At 42.7% G+C, this 21,395-nt stretch overlaps 1 protein-coding gene across 1 annotated transcript in view; it reads left to right on the top strand.

Moving 5' to 3' along the window:
* LOC138637845 (C-reactive protein-like) overlaps positions 1-13,270 on the top strand; it is an 86,794-nt gene extending 73,524 nt beyond the window's left edge. Inside the window, exon 3 of the mRNA XM_069726772.1 lies at positions 12,466-13,270. Coding sequence (XP_069582873.1) covers positions 12,466-13,121 — 656 coding nt within the window. The 3' untranslated portion in view covers positions 13,122-13,270. The remainder of the gene's footprint in view (positions 1-12,465) is intronic.
* Positions 13,271-21,395: the final 8,125 nt, after the last annotated feature.

Below are 21,395 nucleotides of genomic sequence, written 5' to 3'. Positions count from 1 at the left end.
AAGACCTAGATGGAGCAGGGATCCGAACTCCGAGGAAGGAGAAGTATCGGGCTCCATCTGATCTAGACTCAGCGGAAGGCAAAGCCTCCTCTGCACTTCTTTCTGGTGATCGGAAGAGATACTTGTTTTCTTCCGAAGACACGGACACCCTGTTACAGGCAGTCCGAAACACCATTAATTAATGAACTTCGGATGACCCGGGGCGTTCAGTCAACCCTCTATCTGGAGTTGCGGCAGAACCCAGACAAATTCTACAACTACGTTCGGATGAGGAAGGAGCATTTCGACTATTTGCTGGAATTACTTGGGGATGCCATCATGAAGCAGGACACAAGGATGAGGCTTGCCATCACACCGGCAGAGCGGCTCCTGGTGACACTGCGGTAAGACTCTTTTTTTTAATGTTCTTGCTCATATGTAATGTAACATGCTGCAGAAAATACTGCGCAGAAACATTGCGTAGCATTTTCTGCAGCATGTTTTTTTTTAATTGTTTCTGGCCATTACACTGCCGCTTTTTTTTTAATGTTCTTGCTCATATGTAATGTAACATGCTGCAGAAAATACTGCGCAGAAACATTGCGTAGCATTTTCTGCAGCATGTTTTTTTTTTTTTTATTGTTTCTGGCCATTACACTGCCGCTTTTTTTAATGTTCTTGCTCATATGTAATGTAACATGCTGCAGAAAATACTGCGCAGAAACATTGCATAGCATTTTCTGCAGCATGTTTTTTTTTTTATTATTGTTTCTGGCCATACAACGGTTTTCTGTTCAATGCATTTTGTATTGTGCGTCCCGGCAGAACAACACTTTCAACAGTGCCATTTATTATTGAAACTTAACCTGAAAAAATAAAAAAAACGTTGGTCTGTGCAATTCAATTTTAATCTGTTTTTTTTTTCACAGCTTCCTTGCTACGGGTGAATCCTTGACGTCACTCCATTACCAATTCCGGCTTGGGATTTCTACTATTTCCGGAAATGTCAAAGAGACCTGTCGGGCGATCTGGGACACATTGCAGCAGGAGTATATCCCCCAACCAACACAGAACATCTGGATGACAAGCGCCGACCTGTTTGAGAAAATTTGCCATTTCCCAAATTGTGTTGGTGCTGTTGGGAAACATATACGGATTGCAAAACCGGCAGGATCTGGATCACAGTACTACAATTATAAGAAGTACTTCTCTATCGTCCTAATGGCTATTGCTGACGCCAACTGCAGATTCCTGGCTGTCGACATAGGAGCCTATGGCCGGTCCAACGACTCCCAAGTTTTCAAAAACTCTCCAATGGGACGTTGCTTGTATTGAGATGCATACGATTTCCCGCCAGACAGACCACTCCCAGGAACAACAGAACCACCCATGCCATACCTGTGTGTTGGTAATGAGGCTTTCCAATTATTGCCATACCTCCTTAAACCATATGGTAGCAGAGAGTTAACCAAAACAAAAAGGGTATTTAATTACCGCCTTACTCGAGCCAGACGTGTGGTCGAGTGTGCCTTTGGATTATTGACTGCAAAGTGGAGAGTTCTGCTCACTGCCATCAAACTGCACACCCAAACCGTTGACGAGGTGGTGAAGGCCTGTGTGGTGCTCCATAACTTTATACTTTCAAAGGAACCAGTGTTGGTTGATGATGATGAAGAATTGGAGACAACCTTGTGGGATTACCGCAGCAGCTCCGTTCGCTCTGCTGGTTCTGTTACAAGAATGAGAGACAAGTTTGCGGAATATTTTGTGTCGCCTGTTGGTCAGGTTCCATGGCAAGACCAAATTGTGTGACTTCTTTTGTTAATGTTTCATGGATGTTTCTGTAACAATTGTGTTGACATACCCCCCCAAAAAAACAGTTTCTACAAAGTGTGGTTTTCTTGGTAATAAAACCAATATGTTTATACCGTGTGTTGTTTTTTTTACCTTAGCTTATCGTAGCTTTACCTAAATGAATGCACAGACACAGAGTTGAGAAATCAAAAAACAATTTATTTTATTTTTTTTTTTTTCATAAGTGATTAAATTCACTTTTATTTTTTTTATAGAAATAAACTTTTGTTTACAAAACTTTTATTAAACCTAACAAAAAAAAAAAGTATAGACTGAAAAACCCACAAAAAAATTAAAGGTCTTGATAGAGGGGGGTGGAGATATTAGCGGAGGTAGTAGTGGGGGTGTCAGAAGTTTGGACCACGTCGATAGGTGAGGAAATCCTGCTTGTTTGGGGTGCTGTGGAAGGGGGGGGGGGGGGGAAGTAGTAAACGGATCAGAGGGGGATGGTGTTGTTGGTATACTGACTGGGGAATAAAAGCTGGGCAAGGAAGAAAACAGTGGGGAATTCATTTGGTTTGTGGAACGTGATTGGTATTGTGACTGGGGTGGATATTGTGAATGAGGTGGATATTGTGACTGGGATGGATATGGAGAATGGGGAGACTGGGGTTGATATTGCGAATGGGATGGATATTGGGATTGGGTTTGGTAATGGGGGGACTGGGGTGGAAATCGGGCCTGTGATGGAGCGTGGTGTGGAGATGGGGTCGGGGGTGGCAATGTACTAGTGGCTGTGTGGGGAGGTGCGTGGGCAGTTTGTGGTTCATTAAGGGCCTTAAGAAGAGCATTGTGGCAGCTATTCATTACCTGCATCTGCTGATCAAAAGTTAGCTTCTCCATGCTCCTGAGCATGGATTGGAAAAATAGATTGGCCGGAGATTGACTTACATCTAAATGCAGCCTATCCAAGCGACTGCTGGTTTCATGGTGGGTTTCACTGATGCGTGATTGCACCATGTTGAAACCAGCAGTCACTTGCTCTCCCAAAATTTTGAAAGAACTTTGGAAGGATGCATTTAGATGTAAGAACTCAGGAGCATAGCTCCTTTCCTGACCCCTCTGTTGCTGCCGCCACGAACCTAATGGTGGTCTAGAGGTGGCAGGATCAGAGGGGTGGAGTAGAGGGAACGCTAACTGTTGAGCATCAGATGCAAGTAAGGAATGCTGCAACGATGCTCCAGTGTTTGTGGTGGTGTTAGTGGATGGGGCGGTGGAAGTGGATGAGACAGAGGGGTCAGAGGTGTGGGGCCTACCGACGTGGCCCTCGGTGGCGGAGTCAGAGATCGCTCCAGAGGGTGCCGAGGTCAATTCAGGTGCCCGATGGCTGCTGAAGGTGCTGTGAAAGAAAAAACAAAAACAATTAATATATTGATAGGAAAAAGCCCTGGCTGAAACCAAACAAAGTTAGACAGGTTAACATGGTTATTTAATGGGCTGTTGAATACTTACACTTGTTCCAGCATGGTTTACCTGAGGAAGAACAGGGCAGGGCCATATTTGTAACAAGACCTTTTCTTCCCTTTTGAGCCACTCGGGGCCTGCATATCCTCATTAAACTCCCTCTTGTAGCGATCTCTGAGTGACCGCCACCGCTTCCTAACCCTTTCACCTGTGAAGACAAGAATGAATAAAAAAAAAATTTGTTAATTACAATACATTACATTCAGCTCAAAACATCACTGACAAGTGAATACTTACATTCTTTGCTCTGCTGCCTTGGAGAAAGGTCCTCCCACCTTGGAAACAGGTTCTGACACACTTCTTCCCAGAGCCGACGGGTGACATGGGTATCAGCATGCCTGCGGTCAGCCATGTTCCACAGCGGCCCCGCTCGCGGACCTCCTCAATGAGGCTATCCACATTTATCCCCTCCTCCTCATCTGTTTCGGGAGCACGCCGTGAAGACTGAAAATTAAACAAAAAGAAATTATTACACTGAAACAAAAAACTTCCAATAGAAGAAAAAAAATAAATAAAAAAAACTCACCGATGGCCGACTGTGGCGGCGGCGATTACGTCGACTCTGGGAGCGGCTGGGAGGACCTTCACGCTGTTCTTGTTCGGCAGCAGCAGCAGACTGAAAAAAAGGAAAATAATCTTTAATGTAGGCACATGTTTATGTGTACATTGATGTCTGAAGATCATTTTTTGTGTTGGGTGCACTGTGATGTGTGAAGCAACTTTCACCACTACTTACACTCTGTTCCTCTGCTATCTGCATCTCTCCACCCGTCTCGTCCCCTTCTGACAGCTCCTCTGCCGCTTCAGTTTCCTGTTTAAACATAATGCATGTAGTGCTGTAACAGAAATTTAAAGTGTAAAAGTACATTTTTGAATTTTTGGTAACTACCGATACATGCTGTTGCTCTGGTGGGGAGCTGTCAGTAGAGGACATTGTGGCTGTGGTCCCTGGTCCTGTGGTACTCTTGGCTCTGTAAGTAAAAAGACACTTGTAATCTGCTATACACATTGATTTGGCAGATTTAGGGTCTTTAATACTTACTTAAGGAACAAGATGTGGGAGTGTGGGTGGTCCCGTAATAAGATGGCCGAGGTGGCTGTGGTCCCTGGTCCCTGGGCCTGTGCTTCTCTTGGCTCTGTAAGTAAAAAGACACTTGTAATCTCCTATACACATTGATTTGGCAGATTTAGGGTCTTTAATACTTACTTAAGGAACAAGATGTGGGCGTGTGGGTGGTCCAGTCAGGATGATTTGGGGTACCTGGTGAATCTGTAGGTATAAAGGAATTTTTAGTTAGATCCACCACACGAACTAGGTAATGTGAACGATAACCACCCTGCTCAAATTTTGTGCTTTGTTCATACATCCCAACACCCAAAACAAATACCACATGCACCTAAACATTTACACCCACCACAAATAAAATATAAACATTTAATTGAAATGTCACCACAACATTTTAGAAAGGTATTATCAACAGATTTGATTTTTCAAAGATACATTTAAAAATTCCCCCTAACCAAAAAAAAACCTTTTCTAAATTTTTTTTTTTTTTTTAAAACAGCAACCAACTCTGTATTGTTTGTGTGGTCATTTGTACATACACCATTTTTAAATTTACCTTTACCTGAAATGATACAGCGGACATTTTTTTTTAAAACACATTTTATTAATTTTTTTTTTTTTGAACCACAATTAGGAGCTCAAATGCTCTTTAATTTTAAATACAAGTACATCAACAGTGAATGGTTTCAACAATAAAAAAATAATTTTAAACTTAAAAAAAACCCCACACAACACACGCTCACATGCAGCACAGACCACTACTATGCAACAAAACCCAACAATTTAAAACTGAAAAAAATTCACACAATGAAAACACATGCTGTACAGACCACTAAAATACATCTGATTGACAATGAAAAAACTATTTTAAACTTTAAAAAAAGCACACACAACACACGCTCACATGCAGCACAGACCACTAAAATACATCTGATTGACAATAAAAAAACTATTTTAAACTTAAAAAAAAAACCACACACAACACACGCTCACACATGGAAAACACATGCAGCAGCACAGACCACTTTTAAATGCATCAGATTTAACATTTAAAAAACCAACAATTGTAAATTTTACAAAAAAAAAAATATACGCTCACACAATGAAACCACATGCTGCACGGACGCATGCACATGCATTCAAAGACACGCACACACACATGCATAACACTACACAGGTTGCACATACACAAACGCACATTCATGCAAACACACAGGCACATAGGCAGACCCAAACTGAATACACACAGAGACACGCACACATACAAAAGGCACATCACACTGTTTGGGATGCTGGCAGGCCTACGGCTGGAGATGGATCTCTTCAGTGGCAGGCCTCAGGGTGGATCTGGACGCTGGCAAGACGCTGGCTGTTACAGGACGATGGCAGGCCTCTGGCTGTATTTTGGTTTTTAGCTCTTGCTGAAGTCAGTACATCATATGCACACGCACACATGGACATGCAGACACATGCACACAGACACACACAAAAAGGGCAATACTCACACTGGCTCTATGGTGGCTATAGACTCAATAGCAGGCCGGGGTCTCACTGTCAGGCCGGGGTCTCGCTGTCAGGCCGGGGCCTCGCTGTCAGGCCAGGGTCTCGCTCAGGCTGGCGGGGTCTCGCTGTCAGGCTGGCTGGGTCTTGCAGGCAGGCTGGCTGGGTCTTGCAGGCAGGCTGGGTCTTGCTGGGCAGGCTGGAGTCTTCCTGGAGGCTTCTTCTATGTAGGCTTATTGCTGGCATATGTGGGTTAGAAGGCCCAGGCCTGGTTTATATAGATTTGGGGGTCGTCTGGTGATTAGCTACAAAATCCTGAATCTGAGCATGCTCAGTGCAAAAAAACGTATTGCAGCGCTGCATTGCGTCGTACGACGTGTCTCGACGGATCCGTCGCTCATAGGCTTCTATTGTAGCCAACGACGCATGCCGCAGGATGCGTCGCGACACGTTTTTTATGCGGAGACAAAAAATGTTACAATCTACGTTTTTCCAGACGACGTGTCGCCAAATGTCGATGCATCCGTCGTGCGACGTTCCACGACGTATGGCAATCCGTCGCAATGCGTCGCCAATACAAGTCTATGGGCAAAAAACGCATCCGTCGGGAGATTTTGCAGGATGCGTTTTTTGCACAAAACAACGGATTTCGACGTCTGGAGAAAAACGCTAGTGTGAAAGTAGCCTAAGAGACCCACACCCCTACATTGGGCCTACTTCTTAACTATGTCTCCTGCAATGTGTCCTTTACCTGCCACTAGATGACCTGGGTGAGCGTGCTCTGTACGGTGAATTTTGGGCACGGGGCTGTGATGGCACTATTTTTTTTTAATAAAAAACAGGAACCCACTTTGGGGAATTGGGCATGACATTACATTGGGCCTACTTCTTAACTATGTTTCCTGCAATGGCTCTTCTTTAACTTCCACTAGATCACCAGGGTGAACGTGCTCTGTACTGTTATAGGCCGGTGAAGTGTGGGCAAGGGGGGCTGTGATTGCAATAGTATATTTTTAAAAAAGGTACCCCACATCGGTGAAACCACATCCTTGTTGGCAAAGATTTCATAACATTTGTGTACCTTAAAGAGCTCACTAAAAAAGCTCCTTTTAGTGTTGCCTGGTTGCTCACATTGCATACAATACACTTCATATAAATTTGATAAAGCAGTGCTGTTAGTTTGGCTCAGTAGTTCATTAAAAATATTTCTTTGTCCACTATATTACTTTCTCTCCTTGAGAGCCATAACTTTGGCTGCTTCAAATGTACAAATGGCAAATATACCAATGGCGATTTGGAATCCAGATTAAAATACTGTATACCGAATGCATTCAGACAATCACATAGCTGCATTTCTTGTAAAACAGTTACAGATGTGACTGACAATGCTCATAGTGACACAATCTTGATAAATGTTTGTTTATTCACTTCACAAACAGTTCTAAGCCTCTATATGTTTGCTGTTTGTCATTGTAAACCATTAAGGTTTGGTTTGATCTAAATCCTTGTGGCTTTTATTTTCTAGGGGTTTATGGCCCCTCGTCTGATGACTCCATGATATCTCAGTTTCATCCAACCTTTAAAGAAGCCACTTGAAGGTGTGAGTTAAACTAGAGTTACTACATACTGTAAATCACTATATAAGACCAGAGAAACATGACTAAGACAGATGCCAAAACTGGGGTACCTGTACATGTAAAGTAGCTGATACCTGCATAATTGGGGACGCCCATGCAGTGTAGGTAATCTCCCAGGGGTTCTCTGTCTTGGTGTTGCTTCTCTGATATTCCAGACAGATGATGTTTAAAAGCCTCTTGTTGATGATCTAAGTATACTGTATGTAGTTAATCTTCATATATATGTAATCACTATATTTATATAATCCTTATATGTACTTATTAACCTGTGTATGTTAACATATTCAAAAGTGTACGCACTCACACGATTCAATTATACTGTTCCTTGAATTTTGTAGTTTGCAATAAAATTGCCTTGTATTGCAAGTATTAGCCTTTTTTAAAGCCGTATCTGAACCTTAGTGTTCAAAACATGGCAAATAAAATTGCCAAATACTACTGTAAATAATTGTGCAAAGAGGGAAGCATCATACCATTAAAAAATACAAGTGGATTTTCATGGGCCCATCCAGTATGTGGGTTCCAAGGCCTAATGGGGTGCATATGACTGACTATACAGCAGGGCTGGCCTTGCTGCCAATGTGTAAAACAAAGGAGTACGGGAGTACAAAATGCATATTGTGAAGTGGATTTTCCTGGGCCCATCCAGTATGTGGGTTCCAAGGCCTAATGGGGTGCATATGACTGTGCAGCAGGGCTGGCCTTGCTGCCAATGTGTAAAACAAAGGAGAACAGGAGTACAAAATGCATATTGTGAAGTGGATTTTCATGGGCCCATCCAGTATGTGGGTTCCAAGGTCTAATGGGGTGTTTAGTAATGTCCCTTTAAGAAGATTAATGCCGCCTGATGCACCTGTAAAAATAGGCACTGCTGTGACTTTAAGAGTCCCTCCTTCATACATGTAATAAGATGGGTCTGCTTATGTGTTACACACCACATGGTCAGCTAGGGGTGTTAAATGTTACAATGACATTTCCCAGTGAACGCATTTGTAGTGGTTGAAAGAAATGTTAAAGTTGAAAAACGCTTCAAAAACGTTGCATCTGAAGTAAGCCTAGCTGGGGGAGGACATTTTCGGTCTGGGGTTAAATATTTGACCTTACAGGCAAGTCATTAACCTGCAAAGGATGTACCTTGACATATTTCCCAGCAAAATCTGTTTTGGTTTCATTTTAATGTGTTTTTTGTGGCACCGGGAAAAATGGCATGAATCTCGGAAAAAAATTATTGAAACTGTGAACTAGGAGTCAGGAATGCTTCCAGGGGCGATCCCCATGATGTCCCTGTGTAATTTGAGCAGTGTTTCCATCATTTTCAGACGTTTATATACCTTAAAATGACCCATGGGGGGGATTGCGGTAAAAATACTCGGTCTCCCATAGACTTACATTGGGCTCGTTGTTCTGGCCGAGTACCCGAGTATTCCAATCTGCTCGACCCGAGCAACGAGCACCCGAGCATTTTAGTGCTCGCGCATCACTATTCATATCCAGATGCCTTTCCCAAGTCCCGCGCGTGAAACATATTTTGTCCATTGTGAAATTCTGGCTGTACACCTTTCTTGACCCACGGTACAAGGAGAAATTTGATTTTCTAATGTCAGAGGCAGACGTGCCATTATCAGTGCATACATGCCAGAGGGCCGTAGTGGAAGACTTACTCAAAGGATTACCCTGAGAAAACACTGGAGAGAGAGGTGCCAGCTCTTTTCGCCCACAAGGATTACATTTTAGGGCCACAAACACCAGGTGCAACTCAGGGGGGTTGTCCACCAACTGGACCCTTTTCATGAGACTGTCCCATCAGCAAAGGCTATATGTGGGTGTAACTATGACGAGGAGGAAGAAGTTGACCAAGAGGGTGAAGGACTACTATAACCCTTTAACTATTGGTTGTGCAAGCTGCACACTTGGGCCGACCTTGACTTGTACGCCTTGGAGGTGCTGCCATGCCCTGCCGTGATGGTGTTGTCTGAGTGAGTTTTTAGTTCTGCAGGTGCAATCATAACCGATAGGCGCACATCTGTCAACGGAAAATGCAAACAGGCCGACTCTTCTAAAATTGAACAAGGGCTGGATTTCCTCCAACTTTGTAAGCCCTATGGATGACAGCAACTTATGTAAATGCAGGCCAAAAGTTTTTTTTTTTTTAAGCTGTCTTAACGTCCATCCCTTACCATCTATAACCATTTTGTTCAGGAAATCAACTCCTCCTCCTCTTCCTCCTACTCCTGCAACAATTACTTAGTATTCACTTATATATACCCCACATGGGTATTGTTTTGTACTTTTTGAAACCTTGGAATATTGTTCAATGGTGAAACTAGTACTCTTTATCTATACCTCTTGTAATAATTCTAAAGTGTATTGGGATTTCCCCATCACGGCGTCTTTCAGCGTTTATGTTTCAAATCTCTTGGGTAATTTATTGAAAAGTTTGCACCTTGTGCAATGGTGAAACTTGTCCTCTCCATTTCTACCTTATGTAATAACTGCTAAGTTAATTGTGATGCCCCCATCATGGCGTCTTTCAGCATGTATGACTCAGACCCCTTGGGTAATTTTTGGAAAGCTTTGCACATTGTGCAATTGTGAAACTTGTACTCCATATCTATACCTATAAAAACTGATAAAAGTACTGTGAGGTCCCCATCACAGTCTCTTTCAACGTCTATGATACAGACCCCTTGGGGTAATTTTTGGAAACCTTTGTATATTGTGCAATTGTCAAACTTCTACTCTCGATATCTGTATATTCTATTATTATAATTTTTTTATTGTGTTGCCCTTCTCATGGTCTCTTTAAGTGTGTATCTGGTAGCCTGATGTTGTTTTTTGGGTGTGCACTTGGACATTTTGGAACATGAATACATTAATATGCTCCACACAATTCATCAGGTTTCAGCCTTACACAAAACAATAATATGAGTAAAGAAACATGCTCTATATATATATGAAGACACAAAAGAGAATAGTAAAACCAAAAACACTCAGTTTGAAAAAATGTTGCAGTAATCCGCAAGTGCTAGTAAAAGATGTAAAAAACAGGGTATTTGGTTGATACGTTTTTTGCAAAAAATGTATACTAAGCTGCTCTACCAATCTTCACGGTATACCCTTATCAGAGCAGTCCTAACTTATGTATGCAATCCCTATCTGATGTATTTAAAAACCTGATCATCTGTATATAACCTGTGTGAACAGGGTTCAGAGAGGAAAAATCCATGTGTGCATACAGGGTAGAACAGCTTTTGTGCAGATAGCCCAAGAGGAGTGGTGGAACTCCCCAGTCTTGTAGACACAAGAGAACAATTATGGAAACAGGAACACATGGGCTACTTGCACAGTGAACAAGTCTGTATGATCATGTTCACACACCACCAAGAAACCTGAAGACACAAAAGAGAATAGTAAAACCAAAAACACTCAGTTTGAAAAAATATTGCAGTAATCCGCAAGTGCTAGTAAAAGATGTAAAAAACAGGGTATTTGGTTGATACGTTTTTTGCAAAAAATGTATACTAAGCTGCTCTACCAATCTTCACGGTATACCCTTATCAGAGCAGTCCTAACTAATGTATGCAATCCCTATCTGATGTATTTAAAAACCTGATCATCTGTATATAACCTGTGTGAACAGGGTTCAGAGAGGAAAAATCCATGTGTGCATGCAGGGTAGAACAGCTTTTGTGCAGATAGCCCAAGAGGAGTGGTGGAACTCCCCAGTCTTGTAGACACAAGAGAACAATTATGGAAATGAACACATGGGCTACTTGCACAGTGAACAAGTCTGTATGATCATGTTCACACACCACCAAGAAACCTGAAGACACAAAAGAGAATAGTAAAACCAAAAACACTCAGTTTGAAAAAATGTTGCAGTAATCCGCAAGTGCTAGTAAAAGATGTAAAAAACAGGGTATTTGGTTGATACGTTTTTTGCAAAAAATGTATACTAAGCTGCTCTACCAATCTTCACGGTATACCCTTATCAGAGCAGTCCTAACTAATGTATGCAATCCCTATCTGATGTATTTAAAAACCTGATCATCTGTATATAACCTGTGTGAACAGGGTTCAGAGAGGAAAAATCCATGTGTGCATACAGGGTAGAACAGCTTTTGTGCAGATAGCCCAAGAGGAGTGGTGGAACTCCCCAGTCTTGTAGACACAAGAGAACAATTATGGAAACAGGAACACATGGGCTACTTGCACAGTGAACAAGTCTGTATGATCATGTTCACACACCACCAAGAAACCTGAAGACACAAAAGAGAATAGTAAAACCAAAAACACTCAGTTTGAAAAAATATTGCAGTAATCCGCAAGTGCTAGTAAAAGATGTAAAAAACAGGGTATTTGGTTGATACGTTTTTTGCAAAAAATGTATAGTAAGCTGCTCTACCAATCTTCACGGTATACCCTTATCAGAGCAGTCCTAACTAATGTATGCAATCCCTATCTGATGTATTTAAAAACCTGATCATCTGTATATAACCTGTGTGAACAGGGTTCAGAGAGGAAAAATCCATGTGTGCATACAGGGTAGAACAGCTTTTGTGCAGATAGCCCAAGAGGAGTGGTGGAACTCCCCAGTCTTGTAGACACAAGAGAACAATTATGGAAACAGGAACACATGGGCTACTTGCACAGTGAACAAGTCTGTATGATCATGTTCACACACCACCAAGAAACCTGAAGACACAAAAGAGAATAGTAAAACCAAAAACACTCAGTTTGAAAAAATGTTGCAGTAATCCGCAAGTGCTAGTAAAAGATGTAAAAAACAGGGTATTTGGTTGATACGTTTTTTGCAAAAAATGTATACTAAGCTGCTCTACCAATCTTCACACAGGTTATATACAGATGATAAACATTTAGTTACTATTTAAGAGATACATATCTTGCATTTATAAATCTTTCATTATATTATTTATGCTGTTGAATTTTTTTATGTTATTTTAGACTTGGGAAACAAAGTCTTCCTCTTCCCTGGAGAATCTTCAACTTCATACGTGGTCTTAAAGCCAGAAGTAAAAGCGCCACTACGGAAGCTGTCTGTTTGCCTGAGGTCTTACACTGAGCTTTCTCGCAGTTACAGCCTTTTTTCTCTGGCCATGGCTGGTTCCAACCAAGATAATGCATTTCTCATTTTTCCTGAACCACCTTATTTTAGTTATGTCTGCGTGAATCAGGAAGAACACAAAATCAAGACAGATCTAGATGTTCTAGACTGGAAACATACTTGTGTGACTTGGGACTCAACAACTGGAGTCATTCAGCTTTGGGTCAATGGTAAACTATATCCTCGAAGAGTGTCCCAAAAGGGGTTTTCATATACAACAGAAATGAAAATAATTCTTGCACAGGACCAGGACTCGTTTGGTGGTGGGTTTGACTCAACACAAAGCTTTATTGGTGAGATTAGTGATGTCCATATGTGGGATTATGTGCTGACACCAGAAAACATTCAAAAGGTCGTCGCCGATGATTACACTGGAAATGTTATTAACTGGAGATCTTTAAATTTTGAAATTAAGGGAAATGTTTTGATCGAACCAAAACTTCGATGCAAATCCTGGGGCTACACCGCATCCCTATATACTCAATGTTTCAACTGATCAGATGTCTAAACGAGAGATGGTTATAATAACATTTTATGACAATGTGGTCTACAATGTGGAATAAAATGCTTACTATTAATTTGACTGACTTTCGGAATTAACTGTCATGTGCGTATATAAATAACAACACTCTTTTTGGCCATTTTATGACATCTAGTCTAGTTTTCATCTTTTTTTCCTCTTTTAATAGCTCTACCAGCAGTAATGCAGTATATAATAATCCAGTAATTCTGATGATTACAGAACTTGTCACTAGAGGACTAGGTGTCTCGTTACCTCCTAGTCCAGATACCCCACCACCACTGATTAGCAGCATTTAGTCAATCTAAAATGCACACAAAAAGCAGTACAACAATCAATGGTGTCGGAGGGGTTATATACAGCTCAGCATTTCAAGGTCTGCTAGATCTATGACAGAGAAAGCGATTCTATCACAACTACTGCACTCAGTAATATAGGTGATATATTGCTGGAAACAGGGAATTGGTCCTACATTATACTGCTGTAAGATTACATAGCAAAAACCTAATGACAGTTTCCCTTTAATTAAAAATTACCAAAAAATAAAAAAGCTATGGATTGTGGATTGTCACAAAGAATGAAAGAAAAAGTAAAAACCTGAATCTTACAGCTACCCTCTACCATGGGACTGAAGCGACTCTTTATAGGGTTAGGCTATTTTCACACATCAGGTTTTCGCAGTCAGGAGCTATCCGGAAAATTCGGAAAAAAACAGATCCGGCAAAAGTTGCCTCCATATCAGTTTTTTTGTCATAGACTTGTATTAGCGCCGGAATGCGACGGATGGCATCAAGTTTCATGTGTTTTTTTTCCTGATCCGTCGAAAATTTGTTTTCCGGCGGCCGAAAAAAAAACCAGACATAGGAACGTTTTTCCGGTCTGGCATAAAACGGATAGCAACGGATCCGCCGAAAAAGGGATGAAACGTTAGGTGAAATGATGGATTCAGGTTTTTTTTTTACCAAATCATGCCTTTCCGATACAAATCATGCATTTTCCATTCTGCTTTCTCTCTCTCCTCTTCCCCGGATCATCAACTACAAAAAATATTACCTGGAACGGCTAGTCATATCGGATCCAACAAAAAAACGGATCCATCTCATCAGTTTTTCACAATTTGCGACAAATCTGTTTTTTTCAAAATTCGCCGGATTCAGCCTGACGGCGAAAACCTGATGTGTGAAAGAAGCCTAAGTCAGATATACAGTCATATTCTCTGAACTTGGTGGCTTTTGTTTGCCTACTGCTATCTCTACCACTGAAATAAGTGTTCCTTTTCATCTGCTTCCAAGATGGCCATCACAATGGCATGTAATACTAATGTGTGGTGGAAAAACACACGTGAAGGGACTGTTGGAAATGCAGAAACCATGTAGAATGGGGAGTGCAGTGCAACAGTACATCTAAACCACACCTTAATTAGCTTTTCAATTCCAAGGCAAATGAAAGATAAGTAAAGCACAATTTAGATGAACAGCTGCCTACCCCATACAACCCATACAACTATGATTGCCATTTTGGAAGCAGGAGAAAAGAAAAGCCAATCTGAGCACAGCAGGCTGATGGAGGATACTTTTGGCCACCTTGCAGTCTCATTGTTATGGGCTCACCTGGTGAGTTGGACTCTAAGCCATAGGTCAAAGTGAGCAGAAAGGGCCAGAGTTGATGGTGTAGCAAAGGAATTCTGTATGGATGGCATATGTTTCACTGAGGACAAGGGCAGCAGGGTATGCAGGATGGCAAATTAATAAATGGGGTAGAAAGCACCAGATGAAGCAGAACATTAATTGCTAATTCATATGGTAAAAGCAGGTGTAGGAAATCGGGTTACTTGCATGCTTCCAAATTACATTTGTTTTTTCACTTGAAAAAGATGTTAGTGCAGTGTTGAAATGTGTTGTGAAAATAAAAAACGTTTAGATTATACTCACCCAGGGGCGGTCCCGGTTCGGTTCACGGCCGACGGGCGTCGCAGGTCCGGATCCGGCTTCTTCCATCTTCATATGATGTCATCATCCTCCTTGCTTCTATTGCGGCTCCTGCGCAGGCGTACTGATTTGCCGTGTTGAGGGCAACGTAAAGTACTGTAGTGCGCAAGCGCTGGGCCTCTCTGACCTTTTCTGGCGCCTGCGCACTGCAGTACTTTGCTCAGCCTTCAACAGGGCAGAAAATGACACCTGCACAGGGCCGAGACAGAAGCAAGGAAGAGGACAACATTGGATGAAGATGGGAGGCACCGGACCTGGACCTGTGATGCCCATCAGACCCGGACCGTACTGGGACCACCCCTGGGTGAGTATAATCTAAAGGTACCATCACATTAAGCGACGCTTCAGCGATATAGACAACGATGCCGATCGCTGCAGCGTCGCTGTTTAGGTCGCTATAGAGACGTCAAACACTGTAACAGCTGAACGATGCAGGAGCGATCCAGTGACGTACTTATCTTTGTCGCTGGTTGTTCGCTCCATGGAAAAACATTGCAGGCATCGTTGGTTTTGCTGTCAAAAAGGATGAATCACGCTGACCTGACGACCAAATAAAGTTCCGGACTTTCAGCGACGACCAGCGATGTCACAGCGGGATCCTGATCGCTGCTGCGTGTCAAACACAACGAGATCGCTATCCAGGATGCTGCAACGTCACGGATCGCTGTCGTTCTTGTTGGTAAGTTGCTTAATGTGATGGTACCTTTACTTGTTTTTCTTATCTTTCAGTTTACATTGGGGGCTTATCTACAGCATTGCAGAATGCTGTAGATAAGCCCCTGATGGTGGCGGCCGCGGTTTATAGGGCCAAAATGAGGTGACAGATTCCCTTTAATGACATCAATGTTGGTGACACGTAGCCGTGTTCTCACTATGTTCAATGTGAGCCGGCTTGCTTGGAGAGCGGTCACATCATTGATGTGACCGCTCACCAAACCATCTGGATCATCATAGGGCATGGCCAGTGTCGGACCAGAGTACCTTGGTCCCACCAGAGAAAAATCATTCTTAGGGCCCACCTTGCAGTTATATAGAAATAATACCAATTCTGTTGCAAAATGAGGTAATATCAAAGTGTTTATTAGCCTACCACGGAAACCTTCAAAAGGAACCCGAAGACCCATCTCTTTCGACAAGCCTAAAACCTGCAGTGATCCTTAGTCTACTGAAACACTGCATGACCAGTAGCGTTGAGCGAAACGGGTCGTTCATTTTCAAAAGTCGCCGACTTTTGGCAAAGTCGGGTTTCATGAAACCCGATCCGACCCTTGTGCGGGGTCGGCCATGCGGTACGCGACTTTCGCGCCAAAGTCGCATTTCAATGACGCGAAAAGCGCCATTTCTCAGCCAATGAAGGTGAACGCAGAGTGTGGGCAGCGTGATGACATAGGTCCTGGTCCCCACCATCTTAGAGAAGGGCATTGCAGTGATTGGCTTGCTGTCTGCGGCGTCACAGGGGCTATAAAGGGGCGTTCCCGCCGACCGCCATCTTACTGCTGCTGATCTGAGCCTAGAGAGAGGTTGCTGCCGCTTCGTCAGAAGCAGGGATAGCGTTAGGCAGGGTCCATTAACCACCAAACCGCTTGTGCTGTAGCGATTTCCACTGTCCAACACCACCTTCGGTGTGCAGGGACAGTGGAAGCTACATTTTTTTTTTTTTCTCAGCGCTGTAGCTCATTGGGCTGCCCTAGAAGGCTCCCTGATAGCTGCATTGCTGTGTGTACGCCGCTGTGCAAACCAACTGCTTTTTTCAAAGCACAATTCCTCTTGTTCCTTCCTTTCTGCACAGCTATCTTTTTTGTTTGTCCACACTTTTTATTTAATTTGTGCATCAGTCCACTCCTTATTGCTGCCTGCCATACCTGGCTGAGATTACTGCAGGGAGATAGTAATTGTAGGACAGTCCCTGTTTTTTTTTTGTGGGAGATTAAGATTGGCATTTCTGCTAGAGTGCCATCCCTGTCTGTGCCATCTCTCAGTCAGTGGGCCATAGAAAGCCTATTTATTTTTTTGGTTGATTTGGGTTCTAAAATCTACCTGAAAAAATCACTACATCAATCAGTGGGAGAAAAATATTGGCCTCAGGGCTTGTGTGCCACTCCTGACTCCTGTGTGTGCCATCTCTCACTCAGTGGGCCATAGAAAGCCTATTTATTTTTTTGCTTGATTTTGGTTCTAAAATCTACCTGAAAAAATCATTACATCAATCAGTGGGAGAAAATATTGACCTCTGGGCTTGTGTGCCACTCCTGACTCCTGTGTGTGCCATCTCTCACTCAGTGGGACATAGAAACATAGAAAGCTTTTTTTTTTTTTTGGTTTCTAAATTGTCCTTGAAAAAATCATTTTATTTTATTTGGTTTCTAAATTCTTCCTGAAAAAAAAAAAAAAAAAAATAGGTAGGAGATTAATATTGCCCTTTCTGCTTGTGTGCCATTCTTGACTCCTGGGTGTGCCATCTCTCTCTCTCTCTCTCTCAAATTGTGGGCCATAGAAAGCCTATTATTTTTTTTTTTGCTTGATTTGGGTTCCAAAATCTACCTGAAAAAATCACTACATCAATCAGTGGGAGAAAAATATTGGCCTCTGGGCTTGTGTGCCACCCCTGACTCCTGTGTGTGCCATCTCTCACTCAGTGGGCCATAGAAAGCCTATTTATTTTTTTGCTTGATTTGGGTTCTAAAATCTACCTGAAAAAATCACTACATCAATCAGTGGGAGAAAAATATTGGCCTCAGGGCTTGTGTGCCACTCCTGACTCCTGTGTGTGCCATCTCTCACTCAGTGGGCCATAGAAAGCCTATTTATTTTTTTGCTTGATTTGGGTTCTAAAATCTACCTGAAAAAATCACTACATCAATCAGTGGGAGAAAAATATTGGCCTCAGGGCTTGTGTGCCACTCCTGACTCCTGTGTGTGCCATCTCTCACTCAGTGGGCCATAGAAAGCTTTTTTTTTTTTTTTTTTAATTTGGTTTCTAAATTGTCCTTGAAAAAATCATTTTATTTTATTTGGTTTCTAAATTCTTCCTGAAAAAAATCATTTTATTTTATTTTGTTTATAAAGTCTCCCTGAAAAAAAAAAAAAAAAAAAATTGGTGGGAGATTAATATTGCCCTTTCTGCTTGTGTGGCAGTCTTGACTCCTGGGTGTGCCATCTCTCTCTCTCTCTCTCTCTCTCAAATTGTGGGCCATAGAAAGCCTATTAATTTTTTTGCTTGATTTGGGTTCCAAAATCTACCTGAAAAAATCACTACATCAATCAGTGGGAGAAAAATATTGGCCTCTGGGCTTGTGTGCCACTCCTGACTCCTGTGTGTGCGATCTCTCACTCAGTGGGGCATAGAAAGCCTATTTATTTTTTTGCTTGATTTGGGTTCTAAAATCTACCTGAAAAAATCACTACATCAATCAGTGGGAGAAAAATATTGGCCTCAGGGCTTGTGTGCCACTCCTGACTCCTGTGTGTGCCATCTCTCACTCAGTGGGCCATAGAAAGCCTATTTATTTTTTTGCTTGATTTGGGTTCTAAAATCTACCTGAAAAAATCACTACATCAATCAGTGGGAGAAAAATATTGGCCTCAGGGCTTGTGTGCCACTCCTGACTCCTGTGTGTGCCATCTCTCACTCAGTGGGCCATAGAAAGCTTTTTTTTTTTTTTTTTTATTTGGTTTCTAAATTGTCCTTGAAAAAATCATTTTATTTTATTTGGTTTCTAAATTCTTCCTGAAAAAAATCATTTTATTTTATTTTGTTTATAAAGTCTCCCTGAAAAAAAAAAAAAAAAAAATTGGTGGGAGATTAATATTGCCCTTTCTGCTTGTGTGCCAGTCTTGACTCCTGGGTGTGCCATCTCTCTCTCTCTCTCTCTCTCTCAAATTGTGGGCCATAGAAAGCCTATTAATTTTTTTGCTTGATTTGGGTTCCAAAATCTACCTGAAAAAATCACTACATCAATCAGTGGGAGAAAAATATTGGCCTCTGGGCTTGTGTGCCACTCCTGACTCCTGTGTGTGCCATCTCTCACTCAGTGGGCCATAGAAAGTTTTTTTTTTTTTTTAATTTGGTTTCTAAATTGTCCTTGAAAAAATCATTTTACTTTATTTTGTTTCTAAATTCTTCCTGAAAAAATCATTTTATTTTATTTTGTTTATAAAGTCTCCCTGAAAAAAAAAAAAAAAAGTGGGAGATTAATATTGACATTTGTGCTTGAGTGACAGTCCTGCGTGTGTGGCATCTCTGTGATTTGGTGCCACAGAAAACAGAGTGTGTAACATTGTGCCTGATTTTCCTTGTGGTCTCAACAACCTGTAAAGGGATATTGAAATCATACTGAAGTTATAGGTCACCGTGAAAGTTGTTTGACAGCAACAAATAAAGTTACTTTGGTTAAGTTTTTAAAACAATGAGGAAGTCTCGTGCAAGAGGTCGTGGCCGTGAGCGTTCATTGTCAGCTGGTAATGATGGTAGTGGTAGTGGAGCATCAGGTGGTCGTGGGAAAAAAAATATTCCACCTAAGTCTGGAGCTGTGGAGCCAGGTTCGTCGTCTGGCTACACAAGGCCTCGAACGCTCTCTTTTCTGGGAGTAGAAAAACCGCTTTTAAAGCCGGAGCAGCAACAGCAAGTTTTGGCTTACCTTGCAGACTCAGCCTCTAGCTCTTTTGCCTCCTCTTCTGAAACTGGTAAATGTAAAAGCAGCGCGTCGCTTGTGGATGTTCACGGTCAGGGACAAGTCGCTTCCTTGTCCTCTTCAGCAAAAACAACAACAAGAGAGAAGGATGCAGCAGGCGACACAACGGGTTACTCCATGGAGCTCTTTACACATACCGTCCCTGGCTTAGAAAGTGAAACACTTAACAGGCCATGCCCATTACAAGTAGATTCTGACATGGAGTGCACTGATGCACAGCCACAGCCAGACTACTATGCTGGTCCTTTGACTCAGACCACAACATTGCCCTCTCAGGGTACTGATCCACAATCAGACCCTGATGAGACTATGTTGCCCCGTCACGAACGCTATACCACCGACCGACACGGTGACACAGATGAAGTTGCACACGAGCTAGAAGAGGAGGTAATAGATGACCCAGTTGTTGACCCTGATTGGCAGCCATTGGGGGAACAGGGTGCAGGCGGCAGTAGTTCAGAAGCGGAGGTGGAGGAGGGGCCGCAGCAGGCATCAACATCGCAACAGGTTCCATCTGCCGGGCCCGTATCTGGCCCAAAACGCGTGTCAAAGCCAAAACCTGTTGGAGGACAGCGTGGCCATCCGGTTAAAGCTCAGTCTGCAATCCCTGAAAAGGGATCCGATGCTAGGAAGAGTGCAGTCTGCCATTTTTTTAAACAACATCCAATTGATCAGCGCAAAGTCATCTGTCAAAAATGTTCAACTAGCTTAAGCAGAGGTCAGAATCTGAAAAGTCTCAATACAAGTTGCATGCATAGACATTTAACCACCATGCATTTTCAAGCCTGGACTAACTACCAAACGTCCCTTAAGGTTGTAGCACCCTCGGCCAATGAAGCTAGTCAGCAACGCAACATCCCTTCCGTCACTGTAAGGCCACCATTTTCCGCACCACCGGCAGTATCTGTGCAGGTTTCTTTGCCAGCCAAAAGCAGTCAGGGTCAGGGAATCACCAGTTTTGTAGGAGGAAATATTGCATCTAGGGCACCGGCGGAAACAATACCGTCTCCAACCGTCTCTCAGTCTGCCATGTCCACCTGCACACCCGCAAGTTCCACGATCTCCAGCTCTCCAGTCCAGCTCACCCTACATGAGACTCTGGTTAGAAAAAGGAAGTACTTATCCTCGCATCCGCGTACACAGGGTTTTAATGCCCACATAGCTAGACTAATCTCGTTAGAGATGATGCCCTACCGGTTAGTTGAAAGCGAAGCTTTCAAAGCCCTGATGGAGTACGTTGAACCACGCTACGAGCTACCCAGTCGACACTTTTTTTCCAGAAAAGCCATCCCAGCCCTGCACCAGCATGTTAAAGAGTGCATCGTCCATGCACTCAGGCAATCTGTGAGTACAAAGGTGCACCTGACTACAGATGCATGGACCAGTAGGCATGGCCAGGGACGTTACGTGTCCATCACGGCACACTGGGTGAATGTGGTGGATGCAGGGTCCACAGGGGACATCAATTTCGGGACAGTTGTGCCTAGCTCACGGTCTAGGAAACAGTTGGCTGTAGGCGTTCGCACCCCCTCCTCCTCCTCCTCGTCCTCCTGCAGAAGCGACAGCTCTTC

The sequence above is a fragment of the Ranitomeya imitator genome, chromosome 1, assembly GCF_032444005.1.
Source record: "Ranitomeya imitator isolate aRanImi1 chromosome 1, aRanImi1.pri, whole genome shotgun sequence".
Classification (NCBI taxonomy): domain Eukaryota; kingdom Metazoa; phylum Chordata; class Amphibia; order Anura; family Dendrobatidae; genus Ranitomeya; species Ranitomeya imitator.
This window is presented reverse-complemented; position numbering and strand designations above follow the sequence as displayed.